This window comes from Homarus americanus, unplaced genomic scaffold, assembly GCF_018991925.1.
Source record: "Homarus americanus isolate GMGI-L3 unplaced genomic scaffold, GMGI_Hamer_2.0 scaffold56241, whole genome shotgun sequence".
Taxonomy (NCBI): Eukaryota; Metazoa; Arthropoda; class Malacostraca; order Decapoda; family Nephropidae; genus Homarus; species Homarus americanus.
In genome coordinates, this window is record NW_024740202.1 from 903160 (window position 1) to 920983 (window position 17824).

General features: G+C 40.9%; 1 protein-coding gene across 3 annotated transcripts; it reads left to right on the forward strand.

Moving 5' to 3' along the window:
* Nucleotides 1–86: 86 nt before the first annotated feature.
* LOC121875288 (extensin-2-like) lies at nt 87–17505 on the forward strand. 3 transcript variants are annotated; one of them, XM_042379752.1, is made up of 6 exons: nt 87–386; nt 12776–12849; nt 13084–14475; nt 14912–15124; nt 15379–15571; nt 16303–17505. In XM_042379752.1, exons 3-6 carry the CDS (start codon nt 13113–13115, stop codon nt 16412–16414), a joined length of 1881 nt encoding a protein of 626 aa, XP_042235686.1. In that variant the 5' UTR covers nt 87–386; nt 12776–12849; nt 13084–13112; the 3' UTR covers nt 16415–17505. The 3 variants fall into 3 exon arrangements, with proteins under 3 accessions (XP_042235686.1, XP_042235687.1, XP_042235685.1); XM_042379753.1 differs by having other exon boundaries at nt 87–301; XM_042379751.1 differs by lacking the exon at nt 87–386 and adding an exon at nt 6313–6776.
* The last annotated feature ends 319 nt before the right edge of the window (nt 17506–17824 follow it).

Sequence of the window (17824 nt, forward strand, 5' to 3'; positions counted from 1 at the left end):
AAATTTTCCACGTGTCTCCCCTTTATTTAATAAAGTTTTCTGTAACATAAAGAAAATGTTGGCAATGTCAGTTGTTGGTACAGTGGTGGCTCACACGTTACGCCAAATTATATTGAACATTTTCGTCGAAATTCGCTTCCTTTTAGCCATTTCCTAACAATGAGTGAACTTGAACATGACCCATTGAAGTTCGGCTGTGTTTTGAGGGACACCGCGTGGTGTATAGCAGACTTACGGAGGTCTATGTCGGTATAGCAGATGTGGCGAAAGAGAAAGTGGCATCAGCTCCATATAGAGGCATGTGAGTATTTGAGCTCAGTCCGTGTAGAGCGGCCGTTACGCCATCACCACCTCTAAGTGCCATAAAAATTTATTTCTTCGACCAGGTAAGATATAACGAGGTTTCCTTTCCTTAAATTTGATAACCACAAACCATTTTCTACCGCTTAGTCATATGTGGACGTTGTAGGTCTATAACATCGACAGATTATGAAGTGGTTTGTCTATGGGTGTGTACTAGACGTTGTGAAACTTTTGTGAATGAAAGTGGAACGTAAGTGGTTAGTGGGGTAGAGTCACGTGACTTTGTTTACCCCACCCAGCTGATCTCACGGCGTCATTCATAAGAAAAGACAACTCGCATTATTTTCCTTCGCCCATTTTTACACTCCCGTAAGATGATCGAAGGTGACGTCATAAAGGTAGGTGACGTCACTCGTACGAATTTAATCAGTGAGTCAGCTTCGTATAGTGAGTTTATAAGACACCTGGTGGGGAGTAAGGCAGTGAAATGTGTTCGTGCTTGGACATAAACGCCTTCCACACAAATGACGGGAACCTAAAAACCTTGACCCAGTGCCCGTATTTAACTCTTCCGATAAAGTCAATCTCCACTCATTTGTATCCACCATAGTCAACGTCGTGTCAGCAGGAGAAATGAAGCTGCCGTTTTAACTGTTTGTGTTAATCTTATGAAGGAATTCAACAACGAAATAAAAAAGAAGAATAAATAAGTAACCCCTCAAGGACGAATGCCTAGTCACTAAGCTAGGATTTCAAAACAGGTTTTTCTATAATTACTATTGCTTTTCTTTTTCGTGTAAGTGTAGTTATTGGTTTATTTCACGTCTTGTGGTGCTGTGATTTTTTTCCGTCAATCTTAGTACAGTACAGGTAACACTAATGTTTATAATACCTGTTAGCGTCATTTTTATTAGTAAGATAACAGGTAACATGCTAAAGCTTTTACACATTTTAAATACTGTTGTAATTTTAAGTAAGAAAACAAACAAACTAGCCAACAGCATCCATTTCTTGTTCCCGAGAGGAGTGTGAAGTAGTTGGTGGGCCATTGTGAGTAACCCAACGTTAGGCAGCCACTCCACCTATAACAATACTGTAGAATCTCTCCCACCACTGAGGTCTTTTAGCACGTATCAAGGCTAGTAAGTTCACCTGTCTATCAACAATAAATAAAACATAAGAGAGAGAACAATTAATACACTACTTATCAATCTTCATCGTGATATACTGTAATTAGTTAAGATAAGAAGAAAATGTCGCTCAGTGTGTTCAGGTGTGTACAGTGTGTTAAGGTGTGTACAGTGTGTTAAGGTGTGTACAGTGTGTTCAGGTGTGTACAGTGTGTTAAGGTGTGTACAGTGTGTTCAGGTGTGTACAGTGTGTTCAGGTGTGTACAGTGTGTTCAGGTGTGTACAGTGTGTTCAGGTGTGTACAGTGTGTTCAGGTGTGTACAGTGTGTTCAGGTGTGTACAGTGTGTTCAGGTGTGTACAGTGTGTTAAGGTGTGTACAGTGTGTTCAGGTGTGTACAGTGTGTTCAGGTGTGTACAGTGTTAGTTTGTGTTAAGTTGTAATGATAAATGTTATATATTCTGCTAATTATTGGTCAAGCATTTAAAAATTATTTTCCTTATGCCACACACACACACACACACACACACACACACACACACACAAAATTACATTCCTCTATTAAAATGAATAAGAACATCATACAAATTAGAAATATACAAATAAGACCAAAATACAAATAAAAGGCTGAATATGACTCAAACGGATGTAAGCTGGTAAGCAATATAAATGATAAATTGTAACACGTAGCCATGTAGGAGAGAAAATGTAATACACTGATATATTTCACAACATGTCACATATACTCGCTCAAATAAGACGGTAGAGCCATAGGTGTTAGTGGGGGTTAAGTGAGCTTCGGTATACTGCATAACGTTCATGGTAGAGAAATAAATAAACTGAACGATCATTTATTAAAGAGAAGATAATGAAGAAACAAACGTGTGATGAATTAATAATTTTAAGAGAACTATTGCAACTCCAGAAAAAGTTGCCATCATTTATACTGGATACAATATATAATACCGTATATACATGAGATAAATAATTAAGATAAACGATTTTTCATCTAATAACAAAATGAATTTGAAACAAGAAAAATTTATTGTTGTCAGACATTAACTATGAATAAATAAATAATTGCATAAATAAGTAAATAAATAAATAAATACGAAGTGGAATGTGGCATCGACTAAGCCTGCCAACCTTCTTCATCAGTATTATCAACAATAATCTAGTTTATTTCTGCTACACTTTTCCACCCACCACTTCATCCCCCTTAATGACCATAATAAACTCAATGGCAATTAACCAAACCCTAAAAGTTGAAGAAATAATAGTTAACAACGATATAGACTGAAGGTGAAATGGAAAGTGAGTTATGCGGGTTTTTTTCTTCCGAGTAGCGAAAGGGGGAATTGGTGAGAGAGAGAGAGAAAGAGAGAGATAGAGAGAATGAACACATATACCCAATAAAATAAATCAAGAGAGGAAAAAAATCGCCCTTAAGAATCACCACTACACCTACAAATTATTTAGTCCCAAGCAGAGGCAGTCAAGGTCACCAACTAAACCCTGTATTGTATATGATAGAGTACAGCAGTGTGTGTGTGTGTGTGTGTGGACGAGGAAACAGAATAACAGCATTATATTGAATGGTATATAGTGTTACGCCGTCTCTTAATTTACTTAAATATCCAGGTTCTAGGCGTAACCAAACAAAAAGTGAAGTAAATTAAGAGAATAAAAATAAAGTAAACCTTTAAGAATTTAATTGATTAAATATTAAACACAATAAAGAGCCTCGTAGGCTGTCACAACAAATTGATTCACCATCGAAACTTTTAAGACACAAGTGATACAAAACATCGAAACCTCAAAAGAATAAAAATAAAGCATTGGATTACGTTAACACTGCATAAACATATAAAAACTATCACTGAAATTAACTAACGTGAAACAACACTGAATTACTTGAATACAACTAAGCAAATACAGATGGACACAAACAGAGACATAAATAGGTACTCACATAGATATACCACATTGGTGGCGACAGGAACAACACAAATAAATTAAGTATAAGTCACAGGTGACACTCAAAGGATGTGGACTGTATGACAACAGAACTGAACTAACTCAAGTCAGTTGGTGGGTCCTATATATAAGGTCGGCTCCCGCCACGCGACCCGCCGGTGGGTCGTTTAACGATGCAGATAGTCGTTAGAGAACAGAGAATGCTGGTTACAATACTAAATAAAGAAATAAGATGGGCTTGAACAAATAATAACAGTTAAAACCTTAACAGCACAGGGTAAGGTGACTAGATGATATAATAGTAAATTTAACACATCATTACAGGAATAATATGGAACATGGGAGCTGTTATATATAAAAAAAAATAGAAAAAATACGACACGGTCGGAACAATAGATATTCAGTAAAATCATCGTGCAAGTTTACATTGGTTCACCATATATTGACAGTATAGGTATAGAAGCAATGTACAGTCGCCGACCAAATACTCTTAACACACCTCTAGTACCACCTGAGACGACATTAACAGAGAAAGGCCAACAATCCTGTATACAGTAACACTTTGGTGTGCCTGGCCTGATATAACACGGGATAGGGGCCTGAAACATTGTGACCTGATGTGAATGTCTGTGTGAGTACAGTAGTGTTAACAGATATGTCCTGAGTATTTTGTCGGTGATTGTACGGTCACGGGAATGAGTCTCCGAAGTGACGTACCCTGACTGGTGCGGGTGTGTTAATTTTATCTCATTTGGGGTCGGTACTGCTTCAGTTTGGGAGGGACAGAACTTTTGACTCCGACTGTACAGTCTCGTTCAAGATTCTTCGAACATTGCTGGAGACTGCTGGCAACTCTAGGCCGTTTGTTTACTGTAGTACGTAGTATAATATAATACGAAACAATAAAGCCCAACCATTATATTAAGCAACGGGGAACTAGGTAACCAATCACCGATAAATTAAATAATGAAGAAATTATATTAATGACTTGGAAACTCGACTACAACGAGACACGAGGACTGCCCAAGATTCTCTGATCAAATTTTATTGGAAACTTCTTATGACCTTAAATAACAATGAATAATTTTTCATTATAATAATTGTACCTTTGGATTGTTTAATATTTATCCTGACGGTGATACAGCCGAAAATAGATCCACCAATCACAATCACCTTTACATACAGCCTTCCTTTACCAAGTACTGCGAGCACGAGACCCAGGGTGGGGTCGGTGCATCTTTGGTTGACCGTACATAGACAGGACAAGTGTGAGTCCCACCAAAGAGGCTGTTACAACTCTCTCTCTCTCTCTCTCTCTCTCTCTCTCGTTCTCTCTCTTCCTCCTCATCCCTCCCCTCTCCCCCCTCCGCATCTCTCTATCCTCCCCCAATACAGGAAAATTATTATCTCCCCCATTCGTAGAGAGAGAGAGAGAGAGAGAGAGAGAGAGAGAGAGAGAGAGAGAGCGATGTAATCTTTTTCCTTCTTACATACATGAGGGAAAAAAATAATTCGGTGCGCGCACACACACACACACACACACACACACACACACACACACACAATAATAATAATAATAATAATAATAATAATAATTTGTTAAAGCCACATAATAAATATAACTCAGAATTTTTATGTGACAAATTTATTTTACGATTTTAACGGTACTGGCCTGATAAACACAAGTAAGTTTATCATTTCTGCATCAATTAAATCAATGGGAAACCTTGCAATCTTTTCATTTTGCCAATTGTTGAAAGTCTGGGTCAAAATCAGAAAACAATGCGCATCTTATCTCCGCCTCCACATTCATGTCCGCAAGTTGTGATCGTTTCTGTACTGAGGAGAACGTTGACTCACACAGCCAAGTTGAATCAAACATGGAAAGTAACCTCGAAATTGCGGTCTTCAGGCAAGTCAAATCTTCATCACTCAGAAGATTCTCTCACATATGAACAAGATATCGACTGTTGAATCGACTATGTGAATCCTGATTTTACAGCAAAAACATGTCCCCTTTATATCCAAGCTTGTCCAAACAAAGCAAACTGACGAGCTCCTCAGACGACTCTTTAACTTTGAAACTTAATGGATCTTTCAACAGCTGGAAAGTCAAGTTGAGCTTTTTAAAGTCAGAGAATTGCAGCTACAGACTGTACACCATTTTCACTTCAAAATTCACTACCTCAATTTTTTTCCAGATTGGGAAAGTCTGTGAAATTCTGTTTCCGGACTTGTATGAGCAGATGACTGAGTTTCGACCTGAACTCACTAATCATTTGGCCTTGCTCACAGATAACTTTGCCAATCTTCACTTTCAATTCCTGAGAATCTCCCATTTGCTGATTAAAAAAATAATAATAATCTGGGGAAGCAAGGCAGTGAACTGCTTCAGGACCTTACCACGACTCAGCCAACGAGTATTTGAGCAGTAAACTACGTCTTCGAAATCACATTCATCAAATTCCTACAATAATTCCACGAATTCTCGATGATTCAGGAGGCGAAACAGCCACACATTTCTAGCGGATTGCCTTGTATGGCTATCGGCTTATGTACTGCCCACCCCAGAATTAAGGTGTAGAAGCTGTCGCCAACACAACAACCACACCCTAAGTTAAAGAGCTGCATGACCCAGGGTCAAGGAATAGTCCGAGAACACCGGACAACTCGCCAACTGCACTGGCTAACCATTACCCCGGAACACGATCAGCAAATCGATTATCATCCAGATCCCCAATTACTGCTGGGTAGACAGAGGCAAATGGCGTAAAGAAACTTGTCCACAGTTTCACCCTGCCTGGGGATCGAACCCGGGATTACATATCACACACTCACACACACAGTCACGCACACACGCTCATACTAGGAAAATTCTGGGGTGAGGTGTCGGGCTGTCTGCTCGGCCGGCGTTAGTACAGTGCAGTAACTCGTGAGCTTCGGTTCAAGTCCCAGTCACTCTCTCACTGACCGCCACGGAGGAGGTCAAGAGCTCATGAAAGGTTACAGTAGTGTTTCAAGAGAGTACAGCAAGTTATAGCAGTGTTACAGCAATGTTAATGTAGTGTTACAGCAATGTTAAAGGAGTGTTACAGCAAGTTACAGGAGCGTTGCAGCAAGTTATACCAGTGTTACAGCAAGCCACTGGAGCGTTACATCAAGTTACAGGAGCGTTACAGCAAGTTACAGGAGCGTTACAGCAAATTATACCGGCCCTACAGCAACTTATAACAGCGTTACAGAAAGCTACAGGAGCGTTACAGCAAGTTACATCAGCATTACAACAAGTTACAGGTTTTTTTTACGGCAAGTTACACCGAATTACTGTGATGATACAGAAGGTTACAGCAGTGATACAACAGTTATAGTGAGTTACAGTAGCGTTATAGTTTGGTTACGTGTGTGTGTGTGTAATAAATAATAATAATAATTGACGGTTTATTGAAAGAGCTTGGCAGCCAGAAGGCTGAAAATATACATTTACATATTTGGGGAATGGCTTTCGAATTACAAATAATATACAAGTAACATAAGTGATATAAATAAGATTTATAATAACTAGATGGGGAAAAGCTCAAACTACAGTGCATTTCAACATAGTGACAGTGCAAGAAGTAGTATTTACTGGGAGTGAATACACTGGTTTATTACAAGTTATTGATAATTTTTACAATGGTTGGGACTGGGCTGTTCTTATAGCGATCAGTTCGTGCACGTATGGGCTGGATGCGGTTGTGGTGTCGAACAGCAATTCTCGGGCTGGGGATCTCAGGTGGTAGTAGGAGCCGGTGTCGAGGATGGTGCAGAAGCTTCCTACCAAATTTGCAGATGAGGTCGTGGTGATGGTCAGTGAGGGCCGAGAGGGTCAGTGTGTTGAGCGCTTCTTGATATGTGGAGTAGGAAGGGGAGAGAATAATCTTGCATGCCCTCTTTTGCACTTTTTCTAGGTGTTTACGTTGTGTGGCATTTAGGGAGGAAAACCAGGTGTGTGTGTGTGTGTGTAAGGGAAGTGGGAGTCGCTGTAAGTACACACACACACACACACACACACACAAACTTTCCGACAATAGATGGCACATATGTTTTTCCCCCCTCATCACCTCTCCCCTCTTTCACCCCCTTCTCTCTCATCACCCCTCCCCTTCACCCCCTCCTCCTCATCACCCCTCCACCGCCCCCTCATCCTCATCACCCCTCCCCTTCAACCCCCTCCTCCTCATCACTCCTCCCCTTCACCCCTCCTCCTCTCACCCCTCCTCCACCGCCCCTCCTCCTCATCCTCCTCCTTCACCCCCTCCTCATCCACCCCTCCTCCCACCGCCCCTCATCCTCATCACCTCCCCTTCACCCCCCCTCCTCCACCACCCTCCCCCTCCTCCTCATCCCCCTCCTCCTCATCCTCCTCCCCTTCACCCTCCCTCATCACCCCTCCCCTCCACCGTCCCCTCATCCTCATCACCCCTCCCCTTCACCCCCTCCTCACCACCACCCCTTCACCCCCTCTCCTCATCACCCCTCCCCCCCACTGAGGGTTGCAGGGGGGAGAGGAAAGAAGCAACTTGGTGATTGTCAAAGGTTCTTATGTAGAAATTTTCCCTTAAGAGAATAAGACTCGTACTTATCCAACACACTTAACTAACACACTTAACTAATTCACTTAACTAACAGACTTAACGAATTCACTTAACTAACACACTTAACTAATTCACTTAACTAACACACTTAACTAATTCACTTAACTAACACACTTAACAAATTCACTTAACTAACACACTTAACTAACACACTTAACTAATTCACTTAACTAACACACTTAACTAATTCACTTAACTAACACACTTAACTAATTCACTTAACTAACACACTTAACTAATTCACTTAACTAACACACTTAACTAACTGAACTAACTTTAAACACTTAACTAACTCAACTAACTCTAAACACATAACAAATTCACTCCATTATCACAACAATTATCTCACTTAACTATCTATCATTTAACTAATTACTTAACTTATTAACAGCACCTTATACCCAACTAACACAATCTTAAAATATTGACAAAAATACCTGAACTTTAATATATATTTTTACTCCATATAATAACACCTACATTCCCAAGTTAGGTTAGTTCACTACCATACCCCAGGCCATTTTAAATCATCATATTTTTTGGCTGTGTGACGTAAGAGTTCGTTCATTGTAGGAAAATTCTTACTAACTTACGATCCTCTGAAGATAGTTACGCCATAAAGCGGATGTGACGTATTGTAGGTATGCGTGGGGATAAGAGAAAGAGAGAGAGAGAGAGAGAGAGAGAGAGATAGTGAGCGTAGTTCTTGCTTTTTATTTGAACTTTATTAATTTAATGTTTCATCCTTCTTTTGTACGTGTGAGATATTAATAATTGAGAAAGGGAACGTCTCTCTCTCTGTCTCTCTCATTCTCTTGCTTCATCAGTCATTCTATGTAGGTATCTCTCTCTCTCTCTGTCTCTCTCTGAACCCGGATACCAAGATAATTTATTATGCACTACTAACAGTAAGCAGGAGTTCCCCAAGGTACTGGTGCTTCAAGGTCGCATCAGCCCGGCTATCCGTGTTACCTTTTTGTGACGGCGTTGAGAATTTGTTTAAGAACTTTTGGGGAGAATTTTTTAGAGAATTTGTTTTAGATTTATTGAAGAGAATTTGTGAGAGAATTTGTTCTGAGTTTCATAAGGGTTAGTTCAAGTTAAGTCGCGTCATTTACTTGGTGTTTTGTGTAGGAGTGGAACAGGAAAATTATTGATGTAGGTCGTCGACGTAATCTGACTGACTTTAGTGTGATGATGATGATGATGATGGTGATGATGATAATGATGGTGATGATGATGATGATGGTGATCATGATGAGGATGATAGATAGATAGCTAGATAGATAGATAGATAGATAGATAGATAGAAAGAAATTGGCAAGAATCAACCTGGATCAAGACGGGTTTTTCAGTCGTAATGGAGGGGAAATTTTTCCTACTTGGCAAGAACACTGTGAGGCCCGGAACGGCTTTTGTGGATGGGGTGTGATGGGAGGGAGGGCTGTGGAGGGGTGTGGTGGGAGGGAGGGCTGTGGTGTGGGAGGGGGATGTGGGAGGGAGGGCTGTGGAGGGGTGTGGGTGGGGAGGGGGGGGATGTGGAGGGGAGGGGCTGTGGAGGGGTGTGGTGGAGGGGGGAGGAGGGGGTGTGGGGATGTGGGAGGGAGGGCTATGGAGGTGTGGTGGGAGGGGATGTGGGAGGGAGGGCTGTGGAGGGTGTGGTGGGAGGGGATGTGGGAGGGAGGGATGGGGTGTGGTGGGAGGGGGATGTGGGCTATGGTGGGGGTGTGGTGGGGAGGGGGATGTGGGAGGGGAGGAGGGCTGTGGAGGGGTGTGGTGGGAGGGATGTGGGAGGGAGGGCTGTGGAGGGATGTGGTGGGAGGGGGTGATGTGGGAGGGAGGGTTGTGGAGGGTGTGGTGGGGAGGGGGGGATGTGGGAGGGAGGGCTATGGAGGGGGCTGTGGAGGGGTGTAATGGGAGGCAGGGGCTTATGGAAAGGGTGTGATGGGAGGATATTTTTGTGTTGGGAAGTGGGGAGGGAGGATGTGGGGTGGGGGAAGGAAGAGGTTGGTGGGGTGGGGAAGGGAGGGTGGAGGGAGAGAGAATGGGACGGAACAGGCTGGTTCAACACACTACAATACCGTGTTCAATGTCTTCCATATGTTCTGATATTCCACGTAATATATAGTTTCCACAACCATCGTCATCATCATCATCATCATCATCATCATCATCATCCCCGTCAACATTTTCATTACCACCACCACCACTACACCACCACACCACCACCACCACCACCACCACACCACCACTACCACCACCACCACCACCACACCACCACCAACACCACCACCAACACCACCATCACCACCACTACCACCACCACCACCACTACCACCACCACCACCACCACCACCATTCAGTTATCCAGTTCAATACAAGCCACATTCCAAACAAGGTTGTACACCATCTCTGATCAAGGCAAAAACCTCCTTCACAAACTCAATAGATATAATGCTTCTCAACACAGAGTCATCTACGTACAGTGTCAACAAAGTGCCAGGGAATTAAGGAAGATAAGAATGCGCTGTCCCTTCCTTCATAGGTATAATACGACCTTCTCTACCTGGGTTACATATATCGTTTTTTTTGTATCATTTCACCACTCTCCACCTCAGTAGCCATTCGATTTTGTTACATTTGTTATGAACTTTATTGTACAGTGTTAGGTACAAGAGAAAGCAGGTACAGCATCGGGAGGTAACATATGAAATCCTGAGAGATAACTGTGTTACTGCCAGCTGCGTGTAAATGAGTAATAAAATATATACATTATATTTTTTACTACCTGTTGACCATAAAATCCTTCACCTACTCCTACCTCTCTCCCTTCACCTCTACTTCATGACCTTCTTACACCTAATGTCAGTCACTTTTTCTTTCTTAACCTTATCTTGATCTCGATGCCTTGAGTTAGGAAAGGAAGTAAAGTTTGTATGAAGATAAAAGTAAAACAGAAGATAAATAAAGTGGTAAGGTTTAAAGGATCCAACCAGATCGCTGCATTATGTATTCTGTCGTCATGGGTACGGTGTACTTGATGTTTGTTAACGAGTCAATCTACCTTTGTTACTTTTGCTTTTGATCTGCATGTGAAAAAGAAGGATTATTATTATTATTGTTATTATTATTATTATTATTATTATTATTATTATTATTATTATTATTATTATTATTATTATTATTACGGTTAAATGATCGCGAGGGCAGGTTACAGTTTGCTCGACGGTATGCTGAAGAAGGCCTAGATTTCTGGGGAAGAGTAATATTCACTGACGAAAAAACTGTCTCATCTACCTCTCACGGAAGGTTGGAGGAGGAACAACACCCGATATGCTAGACAACATATTTATGAAGAAGCTAGGAGAGGCCATGTGACTTGCAATGTTTGGGGATGGATATATCTGCACGGAGTTGGAGAGCTGACTGACAAAGCAGGAAGATTTAACAGCTGAACAGTATTTAGAAATACTCGAAGAGGTTATGCTTCCCTCGGTGCGTGCCTATGTTTTCCCGTTTCCCGAAAACATCATTTTCCTGCACGATAGGTGTACTATCCATACCGCACGGATTGTAACGCGGTGGTTTGCGGAACAAAGAAATTTGCAAGTCTTAGACTGGCCAAGTAGAGGTTGTGACATGAACCCTATAGAAAACATTTGGGCCAATATTGTGAACGTGTGGGAGCCAGCTGAAGAGAGAAGCAGGGTGAAGCTACAGGAGCAAACACACCGTGAATGGGAGGTGCTTTTTTAGTTTAACAAATTTGTTGACAAACTTAGTTTGCCTATTCTGAGTAATTCAGTCAGGCCTTGACACTGAGGGTGGTATCACTTCTCACTGCTACGCAGGACAGAGGTTCATACACAAAGAAATGCATCATATTCATTAACAGTATATATAGGTCAGAGTCATGTGGGTAATGTCACTGTTCACTGCCATGCAGGACAGAGGTTCATACACAAAGAAATACATCATATTCATTAGCAGTATATATAGGTCAGAGCCATGTGGGTGACGTCACTGAAGCGGAAGCCGCAACTGATACACAATCACGTCTCCTCCGGTCCCAACAGGCTGCATGCAGCAAGCAATCGAGAATGAAGGTGGCTGGACTAAAATAGAATCATAAAATAATAATGGTAATATTAGTAACAACACTGTAATAATAATGATAATAATAATAATAATAAATACAAAAAAGATCAAGAGTGAGAAACAATTGAGACCCTGCAATTGTGTGTAAATGAGGCAGAAAGTCAGATCACCAACCTGGGACTTGGTCACAATTTTCGTGATGCCTTATGGCAGCAGGGTCTACCATTAGACAACACATTATGCTTCCAATATCTTCCCAGGCGGCAGTACCTCCCTGCTTACTACCTACTGTTGTTTCGAATAGAAAATAATCAAAACAACTAGTTTACAAACAATATAGTACCAAATTATGCCTCGGCATAACATTATTATTATTATTATTATTATTATTATTATTATTATTATTATTAATGTCTCGTTTAGAATACTTAATTTGTCCTTTTTCTGTGGTATCTATTTTCTTTTACCTAAGAAAATGAATATAAATAATTTTAAGGGTAGACTAAGCTTAACTTCTCAATCACTTTACGCTTGTTATCTGTTAACACACGAATAAAACTGCTAACACACATTCCATTATTTTAAAGGAAGTAAATATAAGCACGATGTATTTATATAATTATTATTGTTTCAGGGGTTCTTGGACCTCTCACAAAGTACAAATAGTGAACCTGGGCCGCTTCGTAATCTACCTATACGTTCCTCTTGGTAAGAATTCCATATTTATATGTTGTATGGCTGACTGTGACTTCTTATTCATTGTTGTGTCTAGTTTAATTTGCATCGTTAACTACGCAATCACTTTGAATTGCTGACATTAAGGAAATATTTGTTTGAAATGTCATTTGTAACGTCATTTGACTATTTTGTTTCTTTTTTCTGATAAATTATGTAAAAAATGGCCCGCATGGTTTGGTAATTTTTCTTCCGTTTCATCCACAGTATAAAACAACGTTACTGAGAAGCCGGTTATGACGTCTTCCATGGACCCCGAGCAGTGGCCCTTGAGAAAACGGAAGATTCGCGTCTCCTTGTCATCACACCATGACGAGATGGTCGCTAAGTCACCATGTCTAGAGAAGATGTCACCCGGATCACCATGTCGAGAGAAGATGTCACCTGGATCACCATACCAAGATAAGACGCCACCCACATCACCATACCAAGACATTAAACCACCCGGATCACCATACCAATATAGGATGCCATGTGAGTTACCATACCAAGACAATTTGATAACTGTGTCACCATACCAAGACAGGATGCCACCCGGATCACCATACCAAGACAATAAACCACCTAGATCACCATACCAATATAGGATGCCACATGAATTACCATACCAAGACAATATGACAACTGTGTCACCATACCAAGACAGGATGTTATCTGGATCACCATACCATGATAGAGTTCAACGTGAGTCACCATACCAAGACAGGATGTCATGCGGGTCACCATGCCAAGACCATGACATCATTATGGCCCCTAGATCACCATACCAAGATCAAATGTCCTCAAGATCACCATACCAAGATCAAATGTCCTCAAGATCACCATACCAAGGCCAAATCTCTTCAAAATCACCATACCACGACCAAATGTCCTCAAGATCACCATACCAAGACCAAATCTCTTCAAAATCACTATACCAAGATCAAATGTCCTTAAGATCACCATACCAAGACTTTTCATCGTCCGGGTCACTAAGCGAACATTCTCCAAGGTCCTACGAGAACTCTTCACCCAGGGTCTACGAGAATCCCGCGCCCAAGTCCTACATAACCCTGTCGCCCATGACCTATCAGAGCTCCACTCCTCCGGCAGCGTACCATGACGTGCTACCACAAAAAAGGTCATCAATAGGACCTCTCTCTCCTCCAGATACCTATTACGTCTTGTCACCTCCAAAGAAGTTTGCGGGGACTCCCTCTCCTCCGGTAGGGTTCTACGACCTTCCACCACTGCAGAAGCCATCTACAGGAAACCTTCCTTCTGCAAGATGTTACCAGCAACCCCTGAAGAAAACCTTATCCATAACTCCCCCTCTTCCTCATCCTCCTCCTTCCCTGGTAGGGTACTATGAGTTGCCACCGCTGAAAAGGTTGTCGACGGTAGGACCCTACGAAAAACAAATTGTTTCCAACCCCTGGTCGACAAAAGGAGACGGTTCATACTATGTTCCTAACGAACCCTTTCAATATGAGAGACAGCCGCCTCACGCCCACCAGGATCCTTACTCCCTCGATGTTCACTCCCCGGGAGATGGGCCCCTCGTGATTGACCTGGCGGAGGAGGGAGAGGAGAAGGCGATGGACCTTCGGCTGAAAGCAAGTGAGTCTCTCTCTCTCTCTCTCTCTCTGGATTTATTGGGGTTTATTAAGATAAGGGAGGTGTAGTTAGTGATGCTGAAGTCAGAGGTTCTTTTAACTGTTACTGTAATCATACCTGTGCCTCAACCTGTGACTACAAGTAAACCTTTGTTGTATTAATTCTTGCATCTGCACGTCATCATGCCCCATACTTGTAACTGTACCAGAACTTCTGTTGTTCTTGAATACATTACAAGCATATGACGCATCAACATACTTGAAGTTAATTGGGATAAGTTTATTTTATTTCGATTCAATTTTAAGGTCAGAAAAGTTCAAGATCTATTATAGAAATAAAGTTTAGATAAGTTGATTACATTTTGGTATGTTTTAGACAGCTTAGGAACTTCCCTCAATTCATAGGATTAAAAGTTTGTACTGTCCTCTTGTCCTGACAGAAATAACACACGTCGAGATACAGAGAACACACGACCAGGTACAGAGAACACACGTCGAGATACAGAGAACACACGACCGGGTTGAGAGAACATACGACCAGGTTGAGAGAACACATGACCAGGTTGAGAGAACACACATCGAGGCCGAGAATTCATCAGACGAAAAAGTTTCCCACGAATCTCTTAAGAAGATCTCAACCAAAAGAAAACGTGGTAAGTGTTTGCCTATTGTTCGAGAGTGTATTATATCTCCATATATATGAATCCTATATGACTCTCTTCATAAAGACTTGCATATACTGATGGTAATATACAAGTTCATGCAAAGATGAGTCATTGTGTTTTTTTTGTTGGTTAATAGTATTTTGTTCTGTGTCATTATATACCAGCACTGTCTTTGAACATGCTTAATCAATGTGAATTTTCTTTGGTAATTTTATGTAGTATTTATGAATCTATCGTTACAGACCGAGGACCAAAGTCATGGGAGTTTCTGATGCGACTCTTGGTTGACGAGACAACCAACCCCACAGTAATCCGGTGGGAGGACGAGGCTGCGGCCACCTTTAGGTTGGTGCAGCCGCAGGTGGTTGCTCGGTTATGGGGGACGCGATCCGGGAAACCTGAACTGACTTACAATAATTTCGCTCGAGCTCTTAGGTGAGTTATCTATTTTTTTTATATGATATGCTAGCTGGCAGTTTTCTTTACTTTATGCGTGTGTGTGTGTGTGTTCTCCTCTCCACAACCTCAGTTATCATAAGGCTACCAATACCTTAAGGTCAGACAAATATATAAATATATATATATATATTTTTTTTTTATTACTTTCCTCAACCTTACCAAACATCTATTTATTATTGTTGTGTTTTTTCTTAAACTTGGACGTGTTATCTCATAAACACGAAAATATACAGAGACAAATTTTAGATGGCAAATTTTAATAAGGGGATTCTCTATGACTGAAATATTTCTTCAAAGGTAGACTTGTTATACTAACAAGTCATGTTACTAAAACACTGTGTCACTTATGGTCTATATTAATGGTTTTCGAGACACAGTACTTCATAAAATAATAATGTTTGTTCAGGTTAGGTTAGATTAGGATGATCCAGTGTTACGTCATGGGAGTCCTTATGAATAAACCTAAAAACAACAAAATCTAATGATGAATTAGGTTTAGCTGTTTTAATTAGGCTATTTCATCGCCATATGAAAAATACAGAGGATAGAGTAGATTAAGTTTAATTTTTTTGGTACGCAAGTTCATGTTTTATTTACTGAATCAAACTTTCAATCATAAGACAAGACACAAACACCAGCATCAGGAGAAAAAGTTGTGTGTGTAACTCTCGCCCTCCATGGTATAGCATCTCTCCTCTCTGCCACAGGTACCACTATTCTACCAAATACCTGACGAAGGTATCCGAGCGTCAGTTGGTGTACGGGTGTGGCCAGGAGGCTCTCAAGTTCCTTACTATGTTGAAGAACCAGGAATGTTGATGCCTTCCTTAAGTTATCGTAGTGAAAGGTGATTAAACTGAAGAACCAGACGCGAGTTGATCTGACGCAAGTTGATCTGACGCGAGTTGATCTGACATAAACTGATCTGAGGCAAGTTGATTTGACTCCATTTGTAAGGTCATACACCAGACGCCTTTGTGTCCTGAATGGTCGTGTTGATTCATGAGATGAAGCAGGTGTGTGTGTATGTGTGTGTGTGTGTGTGTGTGTGTATGTGTGTGTGTGTGGTGAAGAACTGAATCCGAAGCTAAAGAAACTGATGCGACCTGAACTAACACCTTAAGCACAAGATGAAGAATCAACGCGTTAACTGAGGGGAAATAGACGTCAGCTGAAGACCTACACACACACACACACCGGAGGACCAAGCAAGTTAGTGCTACTTATGATAATACATTACTGAAAACATGTATCTTGTTGAAATGTTCCTAGATGTTCTACAATAACTTGGCCATGCCTTATCGAAGAACCTAATGAACTGTTCTGCAAATTCTTTTAAGTGCCCAAAATCTTAGTGGCGTCTGTCTTTGGTACTTTTGATATATTGTGTGTGTGTTTGTGTGTGTACACCATTGTCATTGGTTATACAGATGCATTATCTTCGACAGTGAAAGTAATGCTTCAGAAAGTCACGTCAGTTCACTCCGCAAACAAAACCATTCGAATGTGGAGAAAAAAATTACAAAGAAGAATAACTAAACATCTAAACGTATCAAGAGTGTTTGGATATTGTTTAATATTGAAATCAAGTTTGAAGAATAATTCAGTGCAGGAAGTGATAAGTGAACACGAACTGGTACTAGTTATTGTGTTGTCATCGTGACGTCGTGAGTGTAAACATTCCCATGATGTAATTATTGTAAGTTCATCCCATCAACATGTAAATCATTCATCATTATGCATTGTATATTTCAACTACTGAAGCAGCTTAATCAATCAGTGTACCGCCCTCATGTCCTCTGTGGTTTTGTATCTCTCTGAGGACACAGTTTTTAATTTCATTCATCCATTCTAGTCTCTGCCTGCCTCTGGCCCTCCTACCCTCAACTTTGTCACATTAATATTTCTGTTATTACCTCCCTCATCCCTAATTATGTTGCCAAAGTATCCCATTTTTCTTTTTTCTGTACATTTAAAGTATTTCTTTTGAAGTTTTTGCTAATCTTAGTACTTCTTCATTTGTTTTCCCGTCAGTGTAGCTTATTCTTAGCATTTTCCTATAACTTCACATTTCAAAGCCCTCAAACCTCTTTTTGGTGTCTCCTGAAAGTATCCACTGATCTGACCCATACAATAGTCCTTTAAACCAGGTAAAGTCTTTCATCAGCCTTTTTCCCAAATTTTTATGTAAGTCTCACTTCGTTTTCTCATATTTCTTCGTCTATCTTT